This window comes from Accipiter gentilis, chromosome 10 (genome assembly GCF_929443795.1).
Source record: "Accipiter gentilis chromosome 10, bAccGen1.1, whole genome shotgun sequence".
Classification (NCBI taxonomy): domain Eukaryota; kingdom Metazoa; phylum Chordata; class Aves; order Accipitriformes; family Accipitridae; genus Astur; species Astur gentilis.
Window position 1 is genome coordinate 26195435 of NC_064889.1, and position 20876 is coordinate 26216310.

The window sequence follows — 20876 nt, forward strand, 5'->3', positions numbered from 1 at the left end:
TGGGGGGGGAGGGAGGGACGGACACCGGGCCGTGGTCCAAGAGCAGCTTTAGTGCGGTGTCACCGGGCGGGCCCGCCGCCGTGCAGGGCCCCGGCCCCCCCGGTTAAGGCAGACGGTGGCAGAGGCGGCGGCGAGCCCCGTCCTCGCCCCGGGGGCACCGGGCGGGCGCAGCCGCGGCCCCCGGGCAGCAGTGTGCCAGCACCAGCGGGCAGCTGGGACCCCCCCTGGGCAGCCCCCCCACCAGAGCAGTGTGCGAGCACGAGCCCGGAGCAGCGTGTGCAGGCAGCCCCCCACCCAGGCCCTCACTCCTGGCCGGGGTTGGGCTTGATGAGGCCATAAGCCACCGCCTGCGCCAGGCTCTCCTTGGCCGCCTGGGCCACGCGCGGCTTGTCCTTGTCCTTGGCGAGCACTGAGAGGATCTCCAGCATCTCGCTGGCCATGAGCTGCTCCGCCACCTCCCGCTCGGCCGCCATCATGTTCATCACCACCACGGCCCCACGGTGCTGCAGCTCGGTGCTGGGGCTCAGCAGCAGGGCCTGCAGGATCTCCAGCCAGTGCACCGTCTGCAGGGGGAGCAGGGCCATGCTCAGCACTGCCCCCTGCAAGAGGGGGGGCCAGCTCCCTGCAGCCCTGCTGGCCCCCAACACCCCCACTCCTGGCTCAGAATCAGCCTCAGGTCAGGATAGGTTCCCCCAGCTCCCAGGGCCAGCACTAGGATACAGATCCAGGACAGGAGTGGGAGGGAATATGGGACACTGGGTGCTGTCCCAGGGGGTGCCAGATGCCCCCACCCCACTGCCAGGCACTCACCACCTGAGGGATCCGCTTGCAGATGGCGGGGTGCAGGGCGGTCAGCATGGCCAGGGTCCCTGAGGCTGCCCGCCGCAGCTTCTCATCCTCCTCCCCACTGTACAGGACCATCAGCTTTAGCCGGTCACTGTCCTCTGCCAGAAACAGCTCCTGCACCTGCAGAGGAAGAGGAGGAGGAGGGTGGGGGGCTCTGGGGGGCTGCGAGGCCAGCGCAGACACCCAGCCCACCCTGGCTCAGCCCTCACCTCCTTGCTCATGGCCATGTTGCACATGCACTCTGTCGCAGCCAGCCGGATCAGCTCGTGCTCCTCAAACATGTAACCCTCGATCATGGGCACAGCCTTCTCCTTCAGGATCTTCTGCCTGCGGCGTGGTGCGCATGAGCACTCCCTGCCCAGGGCAGCACACCTCCAGGCCAGAGCACCCTCTATCCCCCCACCCGGTCCAGCTCCTTGCTGGCCCCACCGCCCCTACCGCAGCCTCTCGCTGATCCCAGCCAGGTTGGTTAACGCCATCAGCCCCTCAAAGTTCTCCAGGCCTGTGCGCTGAAGGTGCAGAAGGCTTACCAGGGGTCGGACCACCTCATAGATCTGTGGAGACGGCAGTGCAGGGCTCAAACCCCGAGCAAGGGGCAGGGACTCTGCACACTGTGAAGAAGGGGGCACAGGGAGCCCTGAGCCCAGACTAAAGGCAGAACTGCTCCCATGGTCAGGCCTCAGCCATTGGGCCTTTGTAGGGAACACCAGGGGTCTTGCCACCTCCCACACCCCAGGGAAGGGGAAAACCATGCTGGCAGTTCTGCAGCGCAGATCCCACCTTGGCCCACCAGCCCTGTGGCCTTCAGCCCCAGCTGCAGCCACGTCCCTGCTGCTGCTCCCATGCAAGCCCCGGTGCAGCGCTGACTGCAGGAGCCCTGCTTGGCAGACCCCCAGCCCACAGCAGTGACACTCACCCGCTCTCCGGGGAACGCCATCTCTGGGTTGGAGGTGATGGTGATCTTTGCCAGGGCCTGAGCTGCCTTGGTCTGCCCCACCTCGGTGCCCTCCAGGGACAGTGGGATAAGAGCCTGCATGCAGAGATACAGCAGCCAGTCCTGCAGCCAGGTCACAGCAGCCCCAGCTTCTCCAAGTCTCCTGTATGAGGGAGCCAGTGTGATCCTTGCCAAACAAGAGCCACCCCTGCAGAGCCCCAGCCCTCCCCAGAGCCCACTACGTGGCACAGGCCAGCAGCACAGCAGGGCCTGCACCCTCACCTTGCCTCCTCCCTGCGCAACCACACCGCCCCGGTCCTCCGCCTCCTCCACCAGTGCCAAGAACACCCTAGGGACAAAGCAGGAGCAGCTGGAGTCAGGGACATACCGCAGTGGGTCCCAGCAGCACCCAGACACCCGCAGTGGGTGCAGGCTATGCCAGACTCCTAGACACCCCCCTTCTGCTCTTGGGAGCTTGCATTCACCACAGGCATGTAAATGCACCAGCAGCCTCAGAACCCAGCTCCCTCCCTGCCACACACCCAGCACGCCCATACCTGGAGATCAGCTCCCGGCAGGAGTTGGTGAGTGCCGGGTTCTCGCTCTTCACCATGCAGGCCAGAGCTGACACCACACCAGCCGTCAGCAGCTTCCGCACCCGGCGCTTCACAAAGTCCGGCTTGTCCTGTCCCAGAGGCAGGTCATTGTTCGCCTCAGTGCCACCAGCCTGCCACCTGCTGCCATCCACTGCGAGGTCTCTGACCTCACCCCGAAGGCCCCAAGGACTCCCTGTCCCCACTCGGGACCAGAAGCTCTGCCCACCCCCACGCCTTCCTCTGGGGCCAGGGGTCCTAGCAGCTCCTGAGAACAGCCGTGCCCTGCTTACCTTGGGGTGCTGCTCTGGAATGTGCTGCTTGGCGTACTTGGCCAGCTCCAGCATCTGGGGGTCTGGCTCCTCATGGTCATAGCTGTTGGTGCAGTTCACTAACGTAGAGGCAACGGCGTAAAGGACGCTCCTGTCCTCTGACTGCAGCGATAACGGGGCACCCATCACACCCACGATGGAGAGAACAGGCCAGAGCTCAAGCCCACCCAGCACCACTGGGCCCCTTGCACACTCCCCAGCCCCACAGTGTGAGCCCCACAACCCCCTCCGGCACATTTCCCTAGTGCCATGGTGCCCACCACCCAGGGCGGCTGCCACGGCGCTCAGCACACACCTTGGCCAGGTGGAACATGGCCTGCATCGCTGCCTTGTCCTCCACAAACTCCTCCTTGACATCCGCATCAAAGGTGAGGTAGGCCAGGCCCTCCACTGCCCAGCGCCGTGTGCCCGCATCGATCGTCTCATTGCAGAGCCACCTGGGAGAGGGGCCCTGTGAGCCCAGGCTGTGGGGCACCCTGCCTGGCTCCCCTGTGCCCCACAGCTGGCAGCACTCACTTGCGGCACTGCTTGGCCAGTTTCATTGTGGAGCCCTCAGCAAACTGCTTCATGCTGAAGTCGGTGCCTCCGGCGGACCCCAGTTTACAGAGTCCCTGCAGTCAGGAGCAGGGTGTCAGAGCAGGAATGGCCACGGTCACCCCAAGGTGCCTCTGAGAGACCCCCATCAGGGAGGGGACAGCGCTGTAGGCCCTGCAGCCACAGCCTGCCCAGCACCACCCAAGGGCTCAGCACAGCTGCTGCTCCTCCCATCCCACCATGCTCCCGGCGTGCTCACCACCAGCGCCCGGATGCGGATGCTGTCTCTCTCGCTGTGCTTGTAGATCTCCTTGAGCAGGCTGACACCATTGGCAGTGATGAAGGAGGCGCGCTTAGCTTTGTCAGCAGCGTGGATCAGCGCCTCCACTGCTACCAGCTGGTGGGCCTCGCAGACAGAGGCACAGAGGGACAGCACGCTGTCCATAATCCCCTCCAGCTCCAGCACCCTGTTCCCAGCGTCTGAGGGGCCCTGCAGCAGGCACGACACCGTCTGGATGGCCCGCAGCTTCCCAGCCAGCTCGTGCCCCTCAAACCAGCTCCTGTAGGGGAAGACCACCAGGAAGGATAAGGCTGAGCCCACCCACAGCCTTCAGCCACACACGGCCCCCTCCACTGAAGCCCACCATAGCAGGTCTCTGGTGGCTCTGCAATCTGCTTTTATCACTAAGAATGAAAAGATCTGGGGATAGGGGGGCTGCTACTTCCCCAGAAGGCTGCTGGCCGTACGAGACTGAACCCCTGCTCTACCCCCATGGACGCCTTGGGTCACCTCACATAGTCCTCGCACAAGTGATGGAAGTTTTCCCTCTCGGCATCGCATTTCAGGTCATCATAAAGCTTGCTCAGCAGAACCGAGGCACTCATCCGGCTGTTCTCTGTCACAGGCAGGCTGCCCGGGGTGCCACACACTGTACTTCCCACCTCCAGGATCTTTTTCAGGCCTAGGAGGACATGGAGATCAAACACCCAGTTAAAAGCAAAACAGGGTGCACAGGTGGAACCGAGGCACACAGCGCCCTGAGACAGAGAGGACCGATGCCCTAACAGGACGCTGCAGGTTGTTCTGCTCACCCTGGTCGATCACCCAGAGGCTCATGCTGTTGTTCGTCTCCTTCGGTGACTTCCTGGGCACCACCTTGATGAGCAGGTTGAGGGCGTTGTCACGGCCATGCGCAGAAGCCCCTTCCAGCACTAGCAGCTCCAGGAGGTGCTTGATCAACAGTTTCAGGTCCTTGGAAGAATCTTCCAGAAGAGACAGCGCCCAGGAGTCAGCACCCTGCGCACAGGCCTCAACCTTGCCATGGTAAGGCTGGCAGGAGCTGCTACCATGACAAGGGGCTCCTGCCTCCCAGCTCAATCTCCTATTAGCCCTAGACCAGAGCCCTGGCTCCGTGGCAGGGAGCAGTGACAAAGGCGGGCAGCAGGAGGCGAACCCACTGCAGCTCAGCGCCTCCCCAGAGTGCTCTCCCCACCCCACGCCAGCCAGCCAGGGCGGCAGGCACTCACCCAGCACCACGGCATCCTCCTTGCCACGGAAGTCCTTCTGCAGCCCTTCCTTCAGGGAATCGAACATCACATGCAGAAGGTTGCAGGCAGCCAGGGAAACCTGCTCGTGCTCCACACCCAGCACCGCTGAGAGACGAGGGGCCCCCAGCTCTGCCAGGATGGCCATGGTCTGCAGGTACAAGCACAACTGTCTGCTAGAGACTTTGGGAAAGCCTTGGTGCTTCCCAGCACCTTATCGGGATGGTTCCCTGTCACAACAAGGCTCTCACAAACTCAGGCCTGGCAGGTGACAGCTCAGAACTCCTCTGCTCAGCAGGGCTGCAGCCAGCCCCAGGCAGAAGCCAGCAACACTCCCCTGCCTGACACGCTTCGCAGCCTCCCCAGCATTGATTTCCCCTGGGCCAGGCCCCATCACACATGAGAGCTGGGCTACGGCAGGACCTACCCGGGAGCGGTGCCCAGAGCAGAGCCCCACCAGGGTGCGCAGGGCCGCCAGCATCAGGTCAGCCTTGACCGTGTCGAGCAGCTGCGTCAGCAGCCGCACACCATCACTTTGGAAGATTTTCTCTGCTCCAGCCTCCTCTCGTGCCAGCACAATCAGGTTCTGCGCAGCCTGGGAAAGGAAAGTCTCGTCTGGGTCACCTGCCTGCCAGAACACAGCCCACCGTGCACAGGGAACCCCCCAGCAGGAGCCGGCTGGGCAGCCAGCATGGCTGCAGGCACCTGCCTTCCGCCCCCAATCTCCGGGAAGCATGTTCTGCTGGCAGGAGGCCCAGCCTCCACTGGGCAGCACCATTCAAGCCAGCAGTGCTGACCTAGGAATACCGTTCCTCCCCTCCTTGCCTTCCAACCAAGCCACGTTGCCCTCCTCTCCCAAGTTCAGACCTTTTGCTTCTTGTCTGCATCCTTTTCTTCAGGATCCAGCAAGATCTGGAACATCTGCGCCACCTTTGAGTCCGTGCAGGACATGGTCTTCATCTGAGAGAGAGCAAAAAGAGTGGCTCAGCCCTTACCACTTTCCTTAGTCCACCACATGCACAGGGGGGCCACAGCAGCCCCCAGACCCCACACTGCCTCCCCGCTCACCTTCTCATGCATGCTGCTCCCCAGGGCGCGCAGGGCCTCCTGGAAGGCCTTGTTCTTGGGCTCCAGGCTCACGCACCGCTGCAGATCGCTGACAGCCTGATCCAGGCGGCCCAGCTTCTGCAGCGCCTGGCTCCGGCGGAACAGTGCCTTCATGTCCCGGCCATCAGCTTCAATGGCTGCAGACGAGCAGGGGATCTATTGCAAAGCCCCTTGACTGCTCTGGTCTGCCTGGATGGGCAGTGCACAGAGGCCGGTCCCCTGCCAGCCACCACTGACATTACCTTTAGATGCATCAGCCTCTGCCTTGGCGTAGTCCTCCTGCAGAGAGAGAGAGAGGCAGTGAGAGGGAAACACCTCATGTGCTGCCCATGCAGGCCTTGCTCAGCCCAGCCTGCTGCAGGCAGAGGCAGCACCTGCCACTTTAGAAAGGAGAGCAGGGAAAAGGATTGTGCCGTTTGAGGATGGGAACAGCATCACTGAGGACAGCGAGCCAGCCCAGAGGACTTCTTGTGCTTCCCAAAATGCAACCCTCATGGGGTCCCTGAGGAGCCCTAGGGTCCCCAATACTTTTCAAGTGCTCCCGGTCTACTTGAGCCCCTGAAGTTCCTTGTGTTCCCCCCGGCCTCAGAAACAGTTCCACAGCAGGAGATCAGAGACGCTGTGACTGCCTGGGGAACAGCCCCAGTGCATACACACAGCCCAGGCAGGGATGGCAGTGCCCTGCCCTGGCCCCGACAGTCCACCCAAGAGGTGAGGCAGTGGGCAGGGACAGAAGAAAAGGCACACGGAGGAAACACGGGACCGACTGCACCCTGCCCGGGGACCGACAGGGCCTCCCAGCGCAGCCGGCGAAGGCAGATGGGCCGGGGCAGCCGCCAGCAGCACAGCCCCAGCAGGCCGGGGCAGCCGGGCAGGTTCCCGCAGGAACCCCGCGGTGAGTCACCCGCCCCGTTCTCACCAGCTTCAGGTAGCAGGCGGCCCGGTTGCGGTGCAGCACGGCTCGCTCCGGTTCGCCGTCGCAGAGGCTCAGTGCCTGCGTGTAGGCGGCGAGGGCCGCGGCGTGGTCCCCCGCCTGGAAGAGCGCGTTGCCCCGCTCCCGCAGCTGCCCCGCCGTCACCTGCCGACGGGCACCGGCTGGGACACGCGTGCCGGGGGGGGTGGGACCTGGGCACGGCCCTGACCCGACACCCCCAAGCGGCCGCCCCGGGGATGGGCCCCTGGGACAGGGGCCCCGCTGCCCCCGGCCGCCGCTGAGCACCGGCCCCCCATCACGCCAGGCCCAGCCCCGGCCGCAGCCGCCCTGCCCTGCCCGCCCCGGCCCCGGCCCGCCCGGCGCTCACTCACCACCTCCTCCATCGCGCCTCTCTCGCCGCGCCCGCGACGTCACCGGCGATCGCCCGGGGAACCTGGACGCCACCGCCCGCGTCACGTGAGGGGGGCGGGAGCCTCCAGCGCCACCCCACGGCCCGGCGGTGCCAGCACCGGCCACGTGCGATCTCGTGTGCGTGTGTGCCCGCCCCCCCCCCCCGTGTCCCGCTGCACCCCCAGGCAGAGAGACCCGACCCGGCCCAGCCCCCCCCGCCCCCCACCCCCCGCCCCGCCCTGCCCGCGGCCCCCCCTCAGAAGGCCCGGCCGGGGGGCGGCAGCGAGAGCCCTCTGGGGACGCGGGGGCCGCAGGGCAGCCGGGAGCGGGGCTGGCGCTTCCCCGGGGGTCTGCAAGGCGGGCGGCAGGCGCGGGGCAGGAGGCGGCCGAGGCGGCAGCGGCGGGTCCGGTAGAAGTGGAAGAGGTCAACAGCCATGAGGAGGAGGATGAGGAGCCCGTAGAGCCCCACAAAGGGCAGGGCCAGCGGGTTCCTGCGGGGGGGGGGGGGGGGGGGGCAGCTCAGGAGGGAGTGGCCACAGCCCCCCACTGGCACCCCTGCGCCAGGGAAGGCCCAGTCAGGGCCAGTTTTGGGCCCTGGGGTGACACCACACCAGCCCCGGGACCATGCTCCAGGAGCCCCTGCTGCCCCTGAGCACCTCCCAGGCACCATGGCCCCGAGCCCCACAGCCAGGCTGCCACCCACTCACCGGAGAAGGCCTGGACTGGCCAGGCTGGAGAGGTTCACCCCGGTGATGGTCTCCAGGGCCAGCTGAGAGCAGCAGGACTTGAGGGCGCGTGGGCTGGCACGGCAGCAGTAGCGGTGGCCGGCCGGGTCAGTCAGCCGCGGGCAGTAGAAGCCAGGGTGGTAGCGACCATCGGGGCTCACGTAGCCCTCACAGAGGTGCAGATTCTGCACCGACACTGGGGAAAGGAGCAGGCGCTTGGCAAGCGCCAGGGCTCAGCCCCCACTGTGGGGTGCCGCAGAGCCCATGAGAGGGGTGCTGGCTGGGCTTCGCCCTTGCATCGAGGCAAGTCAGTGTGCTGGCAGCTGGCACAGTGCTGCTGGGATGGGCTGCCAGCTCCAGTGAGGTGGCCCTTGCAGGGACGCTGCAGAGTGGAGCCTTCCCCAGCCCCAGCAGCGATGGGCCGGGCGGGGCTGGAAGCACCACAGCCCCCCGGGGCCTCACTGCCAAGGCACAGGAGCCCTCGGCTGGGGCCTCAGAGTGGGCTCCGGTCGTGGCTGGGCTCCAGGCCAACGGGCAGCATCAGCTGAGCACAGACCCACCCACCCATAACTGCCTGCTGGCGGCCCTGGACCCCTGTGTGCCGTGACCTCCGGCGCACCCCATCGCCCTGGCAAGGGCAAACATGGGCAAGGGGCATGATGGTGGCAGAGGGGAGGGGAAAGCCCCCAGGCCAGCCCCGATTTCCCCCTGCTGAATGCCCTCCCTGTTCCCCACCACCCCACAGGGACAGCACTTCTCACCCCACAGACATGCTGCAGTGAGACCAGCCTGGGCACCACCACACCTGGGTCCCCATCCCCAGCACAGACCACCACCTCCCAGCACAGACCACCCCAGCCTCCTTCAAGGGCCATTGGGGAGCAGTCCACAAGGGATGGGGCCCCAGCAGGGACACAGAGGACACATTCAGGGAGCAGGAGGAGCAAGAACGGGGCTATACCTGTCCCGAGGAGGCCAGGGCACAGAGCCGTGGCGAGGAGCAGCCAGAGTAGGAGCCCACCCAGCATCTTCCCGGCCGACCCTGGGCAGTGGCAGCTCTGGCTCCGGCAGAGGCAGAAACCACAGCCCCTCCTGCTCCCGCCTCCATCACGGCCCATCAAGAGCTGCTTGGAGCCATTAGAGCCTCCTGCACTCGCTGCCCGCTCCGCAGGGACCAGGGCGGGAGGCGGGGAGCATCGCTAATGAGCTTCTCGGGGGCCAAGTGCAGGACGGGAGGCGCCTTCCCCACCCCGCAGTGGGGCATCAGCTGCCAGTCCATGGGCCCTGGTTGGGCACCTCAGCCCATCTGGGGATCGCGGTGTCGCGGGCAAGGGCCACAGGCCAGGCTGGGGTGAGCACCGGGCCCCGGGGCTATGGGCAGGCAGGCTGTGCCGCAGCCCCTCGGCAGCCCAGCCCCAGAGGGCAGTGGGCCCTGTGCCAGTAGCCTGGCCCCCTGCCAGCCATGCCATTAGCTGGCCTCCACCAGAGCCACCGGTGGCACACAGTGCCAGTGCAGGGCCATGGTCCCCTACTCACCGGCACAGCCCCACAGGACGTTCACATCCCCAGCTTGCACCAGGCCTGGGGTCCTGCCCTGCTGCGCTGCCCCATGCCTGGCCGTCCCTGGGGCAGCGCGAGGGGCCGAGCTGCCGGGGCCAGTCCATGCTGGCTCTATGCACTCTGCCTGTTCTTGGGGCCATGGCTGAGCCTGTGGGATGTGGGCTGTGCTGGAGGCTGTGCAGGAAACAAAGACAGAGCTCAGCTCGCACTATCTCCTCACCCAGCCCTCCCCACAGGTGGCCATGGCCTTCACTGCTGGCACTCCTTCACAGTAATTAGCCCCGGGGGAGACAGGAAAGCTCGGCAGCCCTTGCGGTCCCCACAGCAACCGGGAGGATGCTCTTGGGGACATGGCTTCCTCCAGCCCCTGGGGCATACAGCAGACAGGTTGCCCAGGCTCCTCAGATGCCAGAGCAACCTCTGACTCAGCTCTGGCCAGCCCGCACGGCCAGCAGTGCCCCAGGGCAGCGCCCCACAGCCCTGTGCACAGGAGGAGGGTCTGGCTCCCCCAGCAGCTGCCAGCACTTCAGCCCCGAGAGCAGCCAGCACGCCCCAGCCCCAGGAGACTGCTGTGCCAGGCGCTTGCCCAACAGCTCAGGAGTGCACATGCAGGTGCTGCAACAGACAATGTACCCCCATCCCCTCCCTGCTAGGCCAGGCCCCCTTCCTGGGGTGCCAGGAGGACCCCAGTGACTGTCAGCACCTGCCCCTCAGCCACCGGCAGCCCCAGTGGAGACCAGGCTGTCAGGCTCACACCAGAAGGAGGCTAAAGGCACTGAATTTGGGAGACACCATTCCCATGCTTAACTTGGATGTTGCTGCCTACACAGGGAGCTGCCTAGCTTCAGTCTGCACCCAGTGCTCCTTGCTCCTGCCAGCACCAGGTGCTGCCTGCCCCCAAGCACGGCTGGGCCTGGCTGTGCCACCGGCCTCTCACAGGTGTCCTGGGGCCCCATGCCTGGCTCAGTCCCTGGAGCACCGGTTGGGGCAGGGACCCTATGGGGCAGAGCATGGCACAGCCCCAGCAGCCTGCCCAGCACACCCAGACTGGCCCTGGCCACAGCTCCAAGCCTGCCTCCCCGCTGCCTTGGAGTGCTGTCCCATCTCCCCACTTCCCCATGCAACCAATGTGAGAACCACAAACCAGACACAGAGCAGGACCCTTGGAAACAGCTTCATGTTTCCTACAAGCTCCAGGCGAGCTCAGTCTCCAGTCCACAGCACCTCCCTGGCCAGCTGCCCCAACCCCACCAGGCTCCTGGCAGCCCCCATGTTGCCCCGTGGGTTAGGGGGAGCCCAGGCGCCAGCACGGGCCTCTGCCCCAAGATGCGGGGATGGGCACCCTCCTGGGCAGCCGTGCAAACGCAGGGCAGCTGTGCCCATCCTGCCAGCAGCAGCAGAACCTGGCCTGCTGCCCCTGCCAGCTGTGCTCTGCTCGGAGCAGTGCCCAGCCTGTGGCGTCTATGCCCAGGCAGCATCCAGCAGCCTCTGCACAGCCCTGCCACAGCAGTTCGCTTCTGAAATCTATCCGAGAACACAGGACTAATAAATTAGAAGGCAGCAGCCTTTGCAAGTCCGGCACCTCCTGCCCAGAGCCCGCCTGCCAGCCACGGGCCTGCTGGCCCAGCCTCTCCCGGGCCATGCTGGTGCTGCTGGGCTACGCAGCTGCTCCCACGCTGCCCAGCCAGTCTGCTTCTCTCCCTCTCCAGGAGACGCTACCCCAGGCGGATGCGGAAAGTGGCAATTTCCATGGGGTCCAGGCGGATGTTGGTGCTGTTGGAGGTTGTGCCCAGCGGGTACATCAAAGTCAGTGAAGTGGGCTGCAGGGAGCCCAGCTCTAGCCCCTGGAACAGGCTGCCCAGGGCCAGCTAGGGAGAGAGGAGGGAGAAGGGTGGGTGCCCCGGAAAAGTGGGATGTGGTGCCTGGCAGCGCAGCACTGTGCACAGGGCAGCCTCACACGCACTGTGCCAGCAGCCAGTTCACAGGCCTCCCATAGCACCCAGGGCACCACGCTGACCCAGCCCAGCCCAGGCTCTGCCTTTTCCTCACTGGGGGATGCAGGGCTCATGGAAGGCTCCAGACCCACTTTGTTAGAAACCAACATCCTCCAGCTTTGCCTGGGCAAGGCACAGAACAGGGCTGCATGCTGAACCGTGGGATTCTTGACCAGCCACAGGTTCTGGGACACTGGTGCTGGGCGAGTTGGAGCCACCTCCAGCCTCTGTCCTGGCTTGGCATGAGCACGGGATGCAGGAGGCAGGCCTGGCACCAGACGTGCCAGGGGCCCCAGTCTAGCTCTGACCCAGCAGTAGGTGGAGGTGGCAGCCAGGTCTTACCTTTCCCTGGCTGGTGGTGCAGTTAAACCCCAGGTTCTTGGCCTCCAGGCTGCAGTCAAAGCCTTTGCGGTGCAGGATCAGGGCTGCCTCAGCTGAGGGTAGTGAGTCATCCTGCCGGGGAACCAGGGTGTGAGGTGCAATGCTGGGGACAGCGGGTGCGATACCCACACCCCCCCCCTCACCCCCCCCGAGAGTCCTGCCCAAGCCATGCCCGCCTCGCTTGCGGGGCGCAGCTCACCTCTGCCTGCAGCATCCGCAGGTTAAGGATGTGAAAGTCGCAGGGGAGGGTGGTGGAAAGGGGCATGAAGGAGCGCAGGGCTGGTGGGGCCGGCTTCTCCTGGGCCACAGGCATGACCAGGGCCTCAGCATTCAGGTGCATGGAGGTGATGTGGCTCAGCAGGGAGGGGAAGCTGATCGGGCGGCCATCCTGCACCTGCCAAAGAGCACATGGGTCAGCACAGGCCAGGGGAGCAGCAGGGCCAGGCAGAACCTGGACAGGACCCATGGGACCTCCTGCTCCTTGCAGCCTCTCCAGCAGCGCCCAGAGAACAGGCATGTGCCAGCATAGGGCACTCAGAGCTCCACCCACCCAGGCTTGACCCCCTCCCCAGCACCCAAACACAGAGGGCAGCTGCTGGCTGGGCAGCCTGCACAGACCCCCGCTAGCTGATGGTCAGACTATGGGCCTGCTACAGGGCCTGGCTAGGCTAGGTGCTAGCAGCTAGTGCACGAGACAGGGAGAGACAGTGGGGCCAGGCCGGCTGTTACCTCTGGGCTGCCAGTCCTGGCGCCGGGGAAGCCCAAGGCTTTAAACACGGAGGCCAGTTTGGAAAAGAAGCTGGAACTCTGAATGGGTGACATGGCGCATGCATAGAGAGCAGCAAGGGGACGGGACAAAAACACGGTGATTACGAGGGCAGCGTCGCTCTGCACCCCATCTGAGGGACAAACCCCGCTCCATGGTCCCACCCTCCCCACACCCCCGTGTTCCAGGCACAGGATGACCCTGTGCAGTGCCAGCACGATGGCCGGACAGCCATGGGGTGGGAGGGAAGGAGACCCTGCATCCCTCTCATGTGTGGCTTTCTGCAGACACCTCCACCCTGCTCCATCCCAAGGCAGGGCTGGGCTCTCTGGGCGAGCGGCACTGCACCCGACCCCTGTCCTGTGGCCTCACAGCCCATGCACCTTGTTGGCAGTGGCACGGTGCTCCAGGAGGAGGCGGAACCGGTTGCAGGTGCGCTTGTTGTCCTTTAGCCCTTGGCCCAGGCCCCGGTTGTCATCCTGCATGAGGCGCCGGTCCAGGATCACCTCCAGCTGACCTGCAGAGAGCAGGTCCCAGTGCCCTGGGCTTTAACAGGAGCCAGCCACCTCTGCTGCCACAGATGGAAATGCTCCCACAGGACTGGGGGCAGCTGGGGAGCCCCCAGAGACAGCAGGACCATGGCACCCTGTGCCCAGCCCACAGCACCCTCCTCCCCAGCATCCCATGCCAAGGGCAGCCCCAGTTCTGCAGCAGGCCGCCCGAGGCACAGCCCCGCAGCCCCAGCTCACCACTGCTGAGGCTGGAGACCCCCAGGGCCTGGGCTGTGTGCAGCGTCAGGCGGCTCTGCATGTCCTGAATGTAGGCCATGGCAGGCATGGGGTAAAAGTTGGCCTGTAGTGGCAGCTTCCGCTGGTACCTGCGGGGCTGGATCTGCCAAGGGAAAGAGGTCAGCAGATGAAGGTGGCTCCTGCGGTGGCCAGTGCCAGGTGGCAGGGCACTGTCCCCCCGTGGGCAGCTGCTGTCCCTCCCCAAGCTGTCGGATACCTGGAAGCCATTGAGGTCTGTGAAGAAGGTGTCATCGCTCTCGATGTCAGTGCTAAAGCGCAGGGCCAGCTCCTTGTTGATGTGGTCACGGATGTCCACCAGGCAAGAAACATCCAGGGACAGGCCCTCCACCCCTGCGGGCAGGCAGTGAGGGGCTGGGCCTCACAGGCAGCATTGCCCAGCACCCCTGGGCCAGTGACCTTCCTGGCACAGCCTCACACTGTCTCACCTGGCACGTTGTAAAGCCGCATCACGGTCTGGACATGCTGGTAGTAGCTGACGACCTCTGAGAAGAGGGGTCCCTCTGTCACCCGCACTACTGGGGGATCCTTGGGGGCGTAGGGCTGTGGGGGAAGGAGGGCTGTGCTGAGGCTGCTGCCTGCAGGACTGTTAGATAGCCGTGGGCACGGCTGCCAGCTGGCTCACAGAGGTGGTGCCTGTACCTTGGCCTCGCCATCAGGCAGAAAGAGGTAGGCTCCGCTTTTGTCCTTGGAGGTCCTGGTGCCGTAGACGAGAAACTCACTGCTCACCCTCTGCTCCCGCTCCTCCCCAGCTCGGCGGATGCTCTGTGAGGTGTGGGCCAGCACAGCGGTGAGCACGTCTTGCATAAGGCAGTGCTGTGTCCCCCTCCCCTCCTTGACCCCCACACCACCCATCAGACCCCTGCACTTGCCTGCAGCAAGCCTGAGTGTCCCGAGAAGCAGGCCTGCAGGTGCTGGTTCTCCAGGCAGAAGTCTTCGGCGGTGGCCGGGAAGACGTGCACGGGTACAGCCTCCTGCTTGCGCACGGCCAAGTCCCGGCCATGCAGGTACAGGCGCACGGAGGACTTCAGCGCGCCGTGGCTGTTGAAGGACTTATGCAGCTGCAGCACACGCAGCCCAAACGCAGGCAGGCGGGCCAGGACAGATACCTGCGGGCAGCATGGAGACCTGAGCCAGCCTCTCCGCAGGAGAGCGGCCAGCACGTGGGGATCTGCTGGCTGTTTGGCAGGGCAAAGACCCTGGCTCGGCACTTCTGGGGCTTCTGCTGAGGGGGGACGTGCACATGGCCCTGGGGGTTCGCAAGCAGTGGGAGCTTGTGTTGTGGTGTGGGAACACTTGTTGCCACAGAGAAGGGCTCACAGGGTGTTCTGGCCATGGGGCAAGGGCGGGAGGCTGGCACACATGGGCTGTGCAAGCTGAGGATGGGGGTGGGCACCCCATACCTGGTAGATGTCAGGCACCGTGTCAGTGGCGGAGCCCCAGTGCGCACTGAGCTGGGAAGGCAGTGGCTGCCCCTCCTCGGAGAGCACATGCACATGTGGGGAGTCCACCAGCACCGGCACGACACTCAGGCGCTCCTGCTCCAGTGGGTTGAACACCACCAGGTACCTGTGGAGTGGGGTCACACAGGGATGGTGACCCCAGCTCCATGGCATCCCGGGTGCCCCATGCTCCACACCACCCACGGGTCCCATGCACCCACCCACTGCTTCATGGAGTCCTAGGTACCCCCCCTCACTGCCCCCCTACAGCCCCACAAGCCCCAAGAGCAAGGCAGGCAGCCCCTACCGGGGCGAGGCATCCAGTTTGACCACTGTTCTCTCTGGGAGGGAGTCCTGGTTGGGGCGCATGTCATCCTGGGGAGAAAAATGGTCAGAGCTGGGGTGTGCCCGCCACCCCTACCAGCCTGGCCCAGGGACACAGGCACAGGCTGGGACCCTTTCCCTGGGCCCCCACCCAGCACCGAATGGGCAGGCAGGGCTGTGCTCCCTGGGGGGACGAGGATAGCTGCCCCAGCATGGCCCAGTGTGCTGGGGTGCAGGAAGCCAAGGGGCAGGGTGCTGCTCACCGTGCTGAGGAAGGGTGCAGCAGGGTCATGGCGGTAGGTGTCCTTGTCCCCCAGCACGAGGTAATGCGCAGCATTGATGATGACGCGCTTGAGGTTCGTGAGGGAGTGGAGCAGCCTGGGGCACAGGCAGAGTGAGCCACCCAGGACTGTCCCCCATTTTCTCTCAGCATCCCCCCAACATCCCTCACCTCCTCCGAGGAGAGGGCCCTTACAGGACGCCCCATGCCCAACCACGCTCCCAGCCCTGTGCCCACCAGCCCCCATCCAAGACAGGCCCCTCAGGCCTGCACCCCGGTCCCCCGCACGCACCGGACTCCATAGTCAACCGCCACAGCCTCCTTGGCGGTGCCGGTGATGGCATCGTGGTGCTGGAAGAGGCCCAGGTTGCGACGGGCGTTGCTCAGCAGGGCATAGTCAGAGAGTGGGTACCTGCCATCAGCGCCAGCATGGCGGGCGTGGGCGAGTGCCAGGCTGTACAGGATCTCTGCCCCCCTGCGCAGGGACAGAGTCACCGAGGGTCCCTGCCCTGGTGCCCCAAAGCTCCGGGCCCAGCAGTGCCAGGACGGAGGGCAGAGGGGGAGCAGCCAGCCCAGTCCGCACGTTCTCCATGCACATGGGCCTGGCCTCAAGGAGGGCAGGTGGGGGCACGTGCTGCCCTGGGGCTGGGCGAGGGTTTGGCACTGCCTGGGCCATGCCTGGGCCACCCACAGCATGTTGGCAGCTGGGCACAGACCGGGGGACTGCCAGGGCTCCCAGGTGCTGCCCGGCCAACCCTCACCTGTGCCCCCCCCACAACCCCTGCCCCGGGGCCCAGCCCACTCCCCCTCACCGAAGGTGGGCCTCCAGCACCCGGTCCAGGCTCTTGTAGAAAGGGCGGGAGGTGTAGTAGCCTGTCCAGTAGTGATCCTCCCGGTCCGCATAGGAGAAGAAATCCCCACTCAGCACTGGGAACCCAGGCGGCTTCATCCCCGGCACAATGCCCACCTTCTTGTACAGTGCGTCAAAGTAGTCAGAGAGCGTCCCAAACTGCGCCTGCAGGATGGCACGTGCAGCCCTGAGTGCAATGGCGAGATGCCATGGCTCCCACCAGCCCTCCCAGCACTGCCCACCCCGTGTTGCCCCGGACCTCCCTGCACATACTTGGACGTGGAGGTTGGGTTGGGAGTTGAGGAAGTCAAAGATGCGCTGGTAGTTGAGGAACTGGGCATCCCACTCTTGTGGCTTGTCATAGCGGAAATCGTCTCCCAGAGGCACCAGCAGCACCTTGCTGCGGTACAGCTTGGACTTCTTGCGGTACTGGTCCAGCAGCAGCTGGGCTCTGCCGCGGGGGAATGGGGAGTGAGGCTGACTCCCAGACAGGGCCATGGGGCTCAGAGCCACTTGCCCCTGCAGCACTCACCGCTCCGCCACATTGGCATCAGTGATAGCTCGGGGAGGAACCTTCCATGGGCAGTTGATCCGGCCACCCGGCAGCCGCTTAAAGTCAAACTGGCAGCAGATCTTGGGGTCTGGCCCACAGGTGTGGGGTACATCGTAGCTGTAGAAGGGCATCATGTGGCAGAAGATGTCAGTGCTGGCATCTGGATCTGTGGGACCAAGGACAGATGAGCATCAGCAATGGCTCTCCCTTGGGGGCCCATGGGCACATGGGGATGTGGTCGGCTGCTCGGGCAGAGCAGACCTGGCACACAAGCTCACCCACTTGGAGCACAGAGAGTACAGCAGCCTCCCCTGGAGGCAGCTGGGGATCCACCCTGGGGCTGTCCCTCAGGGCAAAACCACTGCAGGGCAGAGACACTGCACCCAGTGCTCAGTTTGCCATCCGCACAGGAAAGTGCTTGGTAGCTGTTCCCTGCTGCCACCCGCCCTGGCAGGGTCCCCTCTGCGGTCACCTCCCAGCAGCCCCTACCCCATGTCTGTCTCCACATGAACTCCAGGTTCTGGGTGGCAGCGAAGTGCTTCTTGATGGCGTAGTGCACACGCTGGATGAGCATGCCCGTCAGGTTGGAGCGCTTCAGCAGGTAGGGCATGGTGGAGCTGTGCCCAAAGGGGTCGACAGCCCAGCCCGACCGGGGCGTCACACCTGGAGGCACAGAGACCTGTCAGCCCCGCAATGGGCCCAGCAGCATCGCCTGTGAGGAGGGTCCTGCCAGGGATGTGGGTGCCTGCCAGCGCATCAAGCAGCCCCCCATCCAGCACTCTGCCCCTCCTGCCTGGCATCCCATCCAGCTCTCACCAATGTTCTTCTCCAGCCACTGGTGCCCCTCGATCAGCTGGTCGATCATGGCAAAGTAGTGGGAATTGGCCTCATCCGGCATTACCCAGCCACCCGTCACCATCTCCAGCTGCCCGTTGCCAACCAGCCTGCAAGGGGGACACACAAGATGTGATCAGCTCCGGGCAGAGCCCTGCCTGCGGTGAGCTCTGTGTCCATGGCAGAGCCTTCTCCTGCCTTGGAGCCACCTGGGTCCCACCCGCAGCCTCTGCAACCCCTGGCTGCCATGCCCCACTGCCCACCCTGTCCCCATGCGGACAGACATCTAACCACAGCACCACACTGGCCAAGGCCCCAGCCAGAGCCCATCCCCACACAGGCCAATGCCCTCCACTGTGTCCTCCAGCCCATGTTCCCTCTGTCCTCCAGTCCCAGCCCTCCCAGGGCAGGGGGGCTGACAAGGGGGCCCTCTCCCACCAAAAAATCCTGCTCTCCAGATTACCCACCCACCCCACCCTACAGTACCCTAGGCCTTGCAAGGTGCTGGCACTGCTCAGGCTGCGGCAGTGCTCACATGCTCAGGGTTACAGCAACGAGAGGGAGCTCCCAAGCCCCATGAGCACAGGGCAAGACCTGCCTCCCACGGCCCCTCAGGCCCCCAGTGCTGGCAGCACCCTGGCTCTCACTCCACACTGCTGTGGTTTTGACATCTCGTGGCACCGAGAGGTTGCTGGCAGTGCAAGGCACCCCACAGTGAGCAGTGTGAAGCCCAAAGCCGCTGCACTGCAGCCACGGCAGCTGCCTTCTCCTTAGGGCCCTTCCCTCACACACTCCATGCTCACAGCTGACGACTCCCACAGCACCCTGCCTCCAGGCAGGGACCGCACCGGGCAGTCCTACCTGCGCACTGCAGCCCGCTTCTGGGCACTGATGTTGTCCCACCACTTGGAAAAGAAGGAGATCTCGGACCAGATGAAGCGCCGGCGCGGGTCCTCCTGCATCTTTAGCACCATGCTGTTGAGGATGTGCTGCGTCTGGTCATAGTAGTACTTGTCGAAGGTCTTGATCCAGCCTGCCAGCGCAGGTGGGGAGGTCACTGCACGGCGCCCAGCCCTTCTCCGCCAGCGGTGTGGGGCAGCAGTGGCGGGGCTAGCCCTTCCCCTCCCCTGCCCACCTTCGCCTGCTGCTCACCCGGGTCGTTGTGGGAGTGGGGGACCACAAACACCTGCAGGGGCTCAGTGTCCCACTCATTAGGCTCATAGGTGATATCGAAGCCCTGCTTCCACACGCCGCCATCCTGGTTGTCAAAGGGCAGCAGGGAGTACACGGCCAGCATCTGCTGGGTAGGAGACAGGGCTCAGGGCCAACACCAGATTGAGAGACCCCCAACAGAGTAGGGCCAGGACCCCATGGATGCCCTAGGGGGTCTATAACTCCCTCGCACTAGCAGAGATGGGCGCTGAGCCTCTGGACTGAGATGCCAGCCCCTCACCTGCAGGTCTGGGCTCTGGCCCTTGCCCCCCAGGGCAAACTGGCAGTCCTGTGGGGAGACGGAGAGGAAGCTCGGGCGACTCTCAGGGGGCAGCACCCAGGAGCCATTGGGTGAGTGGTGGGGCAGCGCTGGCTGCCCCTCTGCATGGGCTGTCAGCTCCAGCACCGAGTCCTTTATGTGGCTGATGATCTCGTGGTTCTCCTCCAGCAGCTGCTCCAGCTGCTCAATGCGGTTCTGCAGCACCGAGATCTGACTCTGGGGACACAGACACCACGGTGAGAGCCTCCAGTGCCCTTTGCCAGGTGGGTCCTGGCGCCCACGTGCACTGACACCAGCAGGGAACAAGCCCCGGCCCTGGCAACCGAAAGGCCTCAAGCTGTGCTGGCTGGCCCCGAGCAGGCCTGGCCCTGGCCCCCTTTGCCCGCTCTGCCATCCCCACAGCCCTGCCGCTCACCCTGGGGAAGTTGCCCCCGCTCTGGTGGCGTGTGGGGTCGTGCTGCACCCGGTCCAGCATCAAGTAGAGGGAGAAGACAGCCACGCAGAAGATGGCAGCTCCACACACTGTTACCTGCTTCTTCAGCTTCATCCCGGAGAGCCACAGGGACAGACCTGCATCAAGACAGAGCGGTTCCAGTTCCCCTGCCAGCCCAGCCACAGGGCTGGGGCCGAGGATGGGACAGGTACAGGGACAGGACCAGAACAGGGCACCGGAGGGATGGGACGGGACAGGCCCAGGGGGCACAGGACAGGATGGGACAGGAGGGGACAGTGCCTCCTGCCCTGTGCCCTCACCCCGGGCTGAGCCCTGCCGCGGGACCTGGGGTCGGGCAGCGCAGCCCGGTGCCCCCATACTCTGTGCCCACCCCTTGCCTGCCTGCCCACCGCCGTCCCTCACCGCGACCCCCCCGCCATCCTCCTCCTCGCCCCCGCCGCGTCCTACTTCGCTTAATCCGGCGCCGGGTATTTATAGCCGGGGCTGGAGCTGCACGGGCCCAGGGGCGCCTCGGACCCGGCCCGCCGCGGGGCTGGCGCGGGGGGGCCGGGGCCGGGGCCGGTGCAGGTGCAGGCCGCGGCGGCCCCGCCGGCCCCGCTGAGCCGGGCAGCCCAGGGCCTCTGCGCCACGGCCCGGCGCGGCGCGGGGAGGGAAGGGGAGCGGCCCGGGCCGGGCCGGGGAGGGCCGGGGCCGCCCACTGCGGGACGGGTCCGGGGGCGCGGCCGCTCCGCTCTTACCCTGGGCGGCTCTGCGGCCCGTCCCGGCTCCTCACATCGCCCGCCCCGGGCCCACCGGCTGCCGCGGCCGGGCTGGGCCAGGCCCCGCCCGCCGCCCCGCCCGCCCGGCCCCGGGCCCGGCCCCGGCCCCGGCCCCGGCCCTACCGGGAGGCGGCTCAGCCGAGCAGCGCAGCGGGGCGGCCGCCGGGGCGGGCCCGACCCGACCCGGCCCGGCCCGGCCCGGCCCGGCCGGGACGCCCGAGCTCCCGGGGACGGCCCCGCGACCCCCACCTGGCCCCAGGGACAGGCCCGGGCATCCCCCAGCAGCCCCGGTCAACGCTTCGTAGCGCCGGGGACGCACCTGAACGTGCCCCCCCCGTAGCCCTGGGGACAGCCCCAGCCGTCCCCCCACAGTCCCGGGGATGCACCCGGACATGCCTGGCCCCCCATAGCCCCGGGGCTGGGTCAAGGTGCTGGTGCCCTG

The 20876-nt window shown here is 65.8% G+C and overlaps 3 protein-coding genes across 11 annotated transcripts; all 3 read right to left on the minus strand.

Moving 5' to 3' along the window:
• Nucleotide 1: 1 nt before the first annotated feature.
• On the minus strand, nucleotides 2-7362 carry UNC45A (unc-45 myosin chaperone A). Of its 4 annotated transcripts, XM_049813470.1 has the most exons (20): nucleotides 7197-7362; nucleotides 6811-6969; nucleotides 6134-6170; nucleotides 5853-6028; nucleotides 5652-5744; nucleotides 5212-5379; nucleotides 4767-4935; nucleotides 4332-4502; nucleotides 4030-4201; nucleotides 3499-3799; nucleotides 3222-3316; nucleotides 3001-3142; nucleotides 2667-2807; nucleotides 2338-2465; nucleotides 2063-2129; nucleotides 1763-1876; nucleotides 1285-1400; nucleotides 1056-1173; nucleotides 811-966; nucleotides 2-563 (listed from the first exon to the last, which is right to left on the minus strand). In XM_049813470.1, exons 1-20 carry the CDS (start codon nucleotides 7206-7208, stop codon nucleotides 303-305), a joined length of 2796 nt encoding a protein of 931 aa, XP_049669427.1. In that variant the 5' UTR covers nucleotides 7209-7362; the 3' UTR covers nucleotides 2-302. The 4 variants fall into 4 exon arrangements, with proteins under 4 accessions (XP_049669427.1, XP_049669428.1, XP_049669430.1 ...); XM_049813471.1 differs by lacking the exon at nucleotides 6811-6969; XM_049813473.1 differs by lacking the exon at nucleotides 6811-6969 and having other exon boundaries at nucleotides 5853-6047.
• Nucleotides 7363-7471: 109 nt separating this feature from the next.
• Nucleotides 7472-10547, minus strand: LOC126043759 (protein shisa-like-1). Its single transcript, XM_049812591.1, has 3 exons — nucleotides 8902-10547; nucleotides 7923-8136; nucleotides 7472-7706 (listed from the first exon to the last, which is right to left on the minus strand). Exons 1-3 carry the CDS (start codon nucleotides 9056-9058, stop codon nucleotides 7472-7474), a joined length of 606 nt encoding a protein of 201 aa, XP_049668548.1. The 5' UTR covers nucleotides 9059-10547.
• Nucleotides 10548-10654: 107 nt separating this feature from the next.
• On the minus strand, nucleotides 10655-20520 carry MAN2A2 (mannosidase alpha class 2A member 2). 6 transcript variants are annotated; one of them, XM_049813465.1, is made up of 24 exons: nucleotides 20414-20520; nucleotides 19638-19792; nucleotides 19184-19438; nucleotides 18883-19027; nucleotides 18592-18763; nucleotides 17713-17840; nucleotides 17386-17559; nucleotides 16876-17062; nucleotides 16617-16794; nucleotides 16306-16508; nucleotides 15786-15968; nucleotides 15477-15591; nucleotides 15197-15264; nucleotides 14851-15016; nucleotides 14320-14556; nucleotides 14090-14212; nucleotides 13876-13990; nucleotides 13647-13780; nucleotides 13391-13532; nucleotides 13025-13158; nucleotides 12605-12682; nucleotides 12075-12269; nucleotides 11837-11947; nucleotides 10655-11368 (listed from the first exon to the last, which is right to left on the minus strand). In XM_049813465.1, exons 2-24 carry the CDS (start codon nucleotides 19767-19769, stop codon nucleotides 11216-11218), a joined length of 3528 nt encoding a protein of 1175 aa, XP_049669422.1. In that variant the 5' UTR covers nucleotides 19770-19792; nucleotides 20414-20520; the 3' UTR covers nucleotides 10655-11215. The 6 variants fall into 6 exon arrangements, with proteins under 6 accessions (XP_049669422.1, XP_049669424.1, XP_049669421.1 ...); XM_049813467.1 differs by lacking the exon at nucleotides 20414-20520 and adding an exon at nucleotides 20047-20183 and having other exon boundaries at nucleotides 19184-19231; XM_049813464.1 differs by lacking the exon at nucleotides 20414-20520 and adding an exon at nucleotides 20047-20182.
• Between the last annotated feature and the right edge of the window lie 356 nt (nucleotides 20521-20876).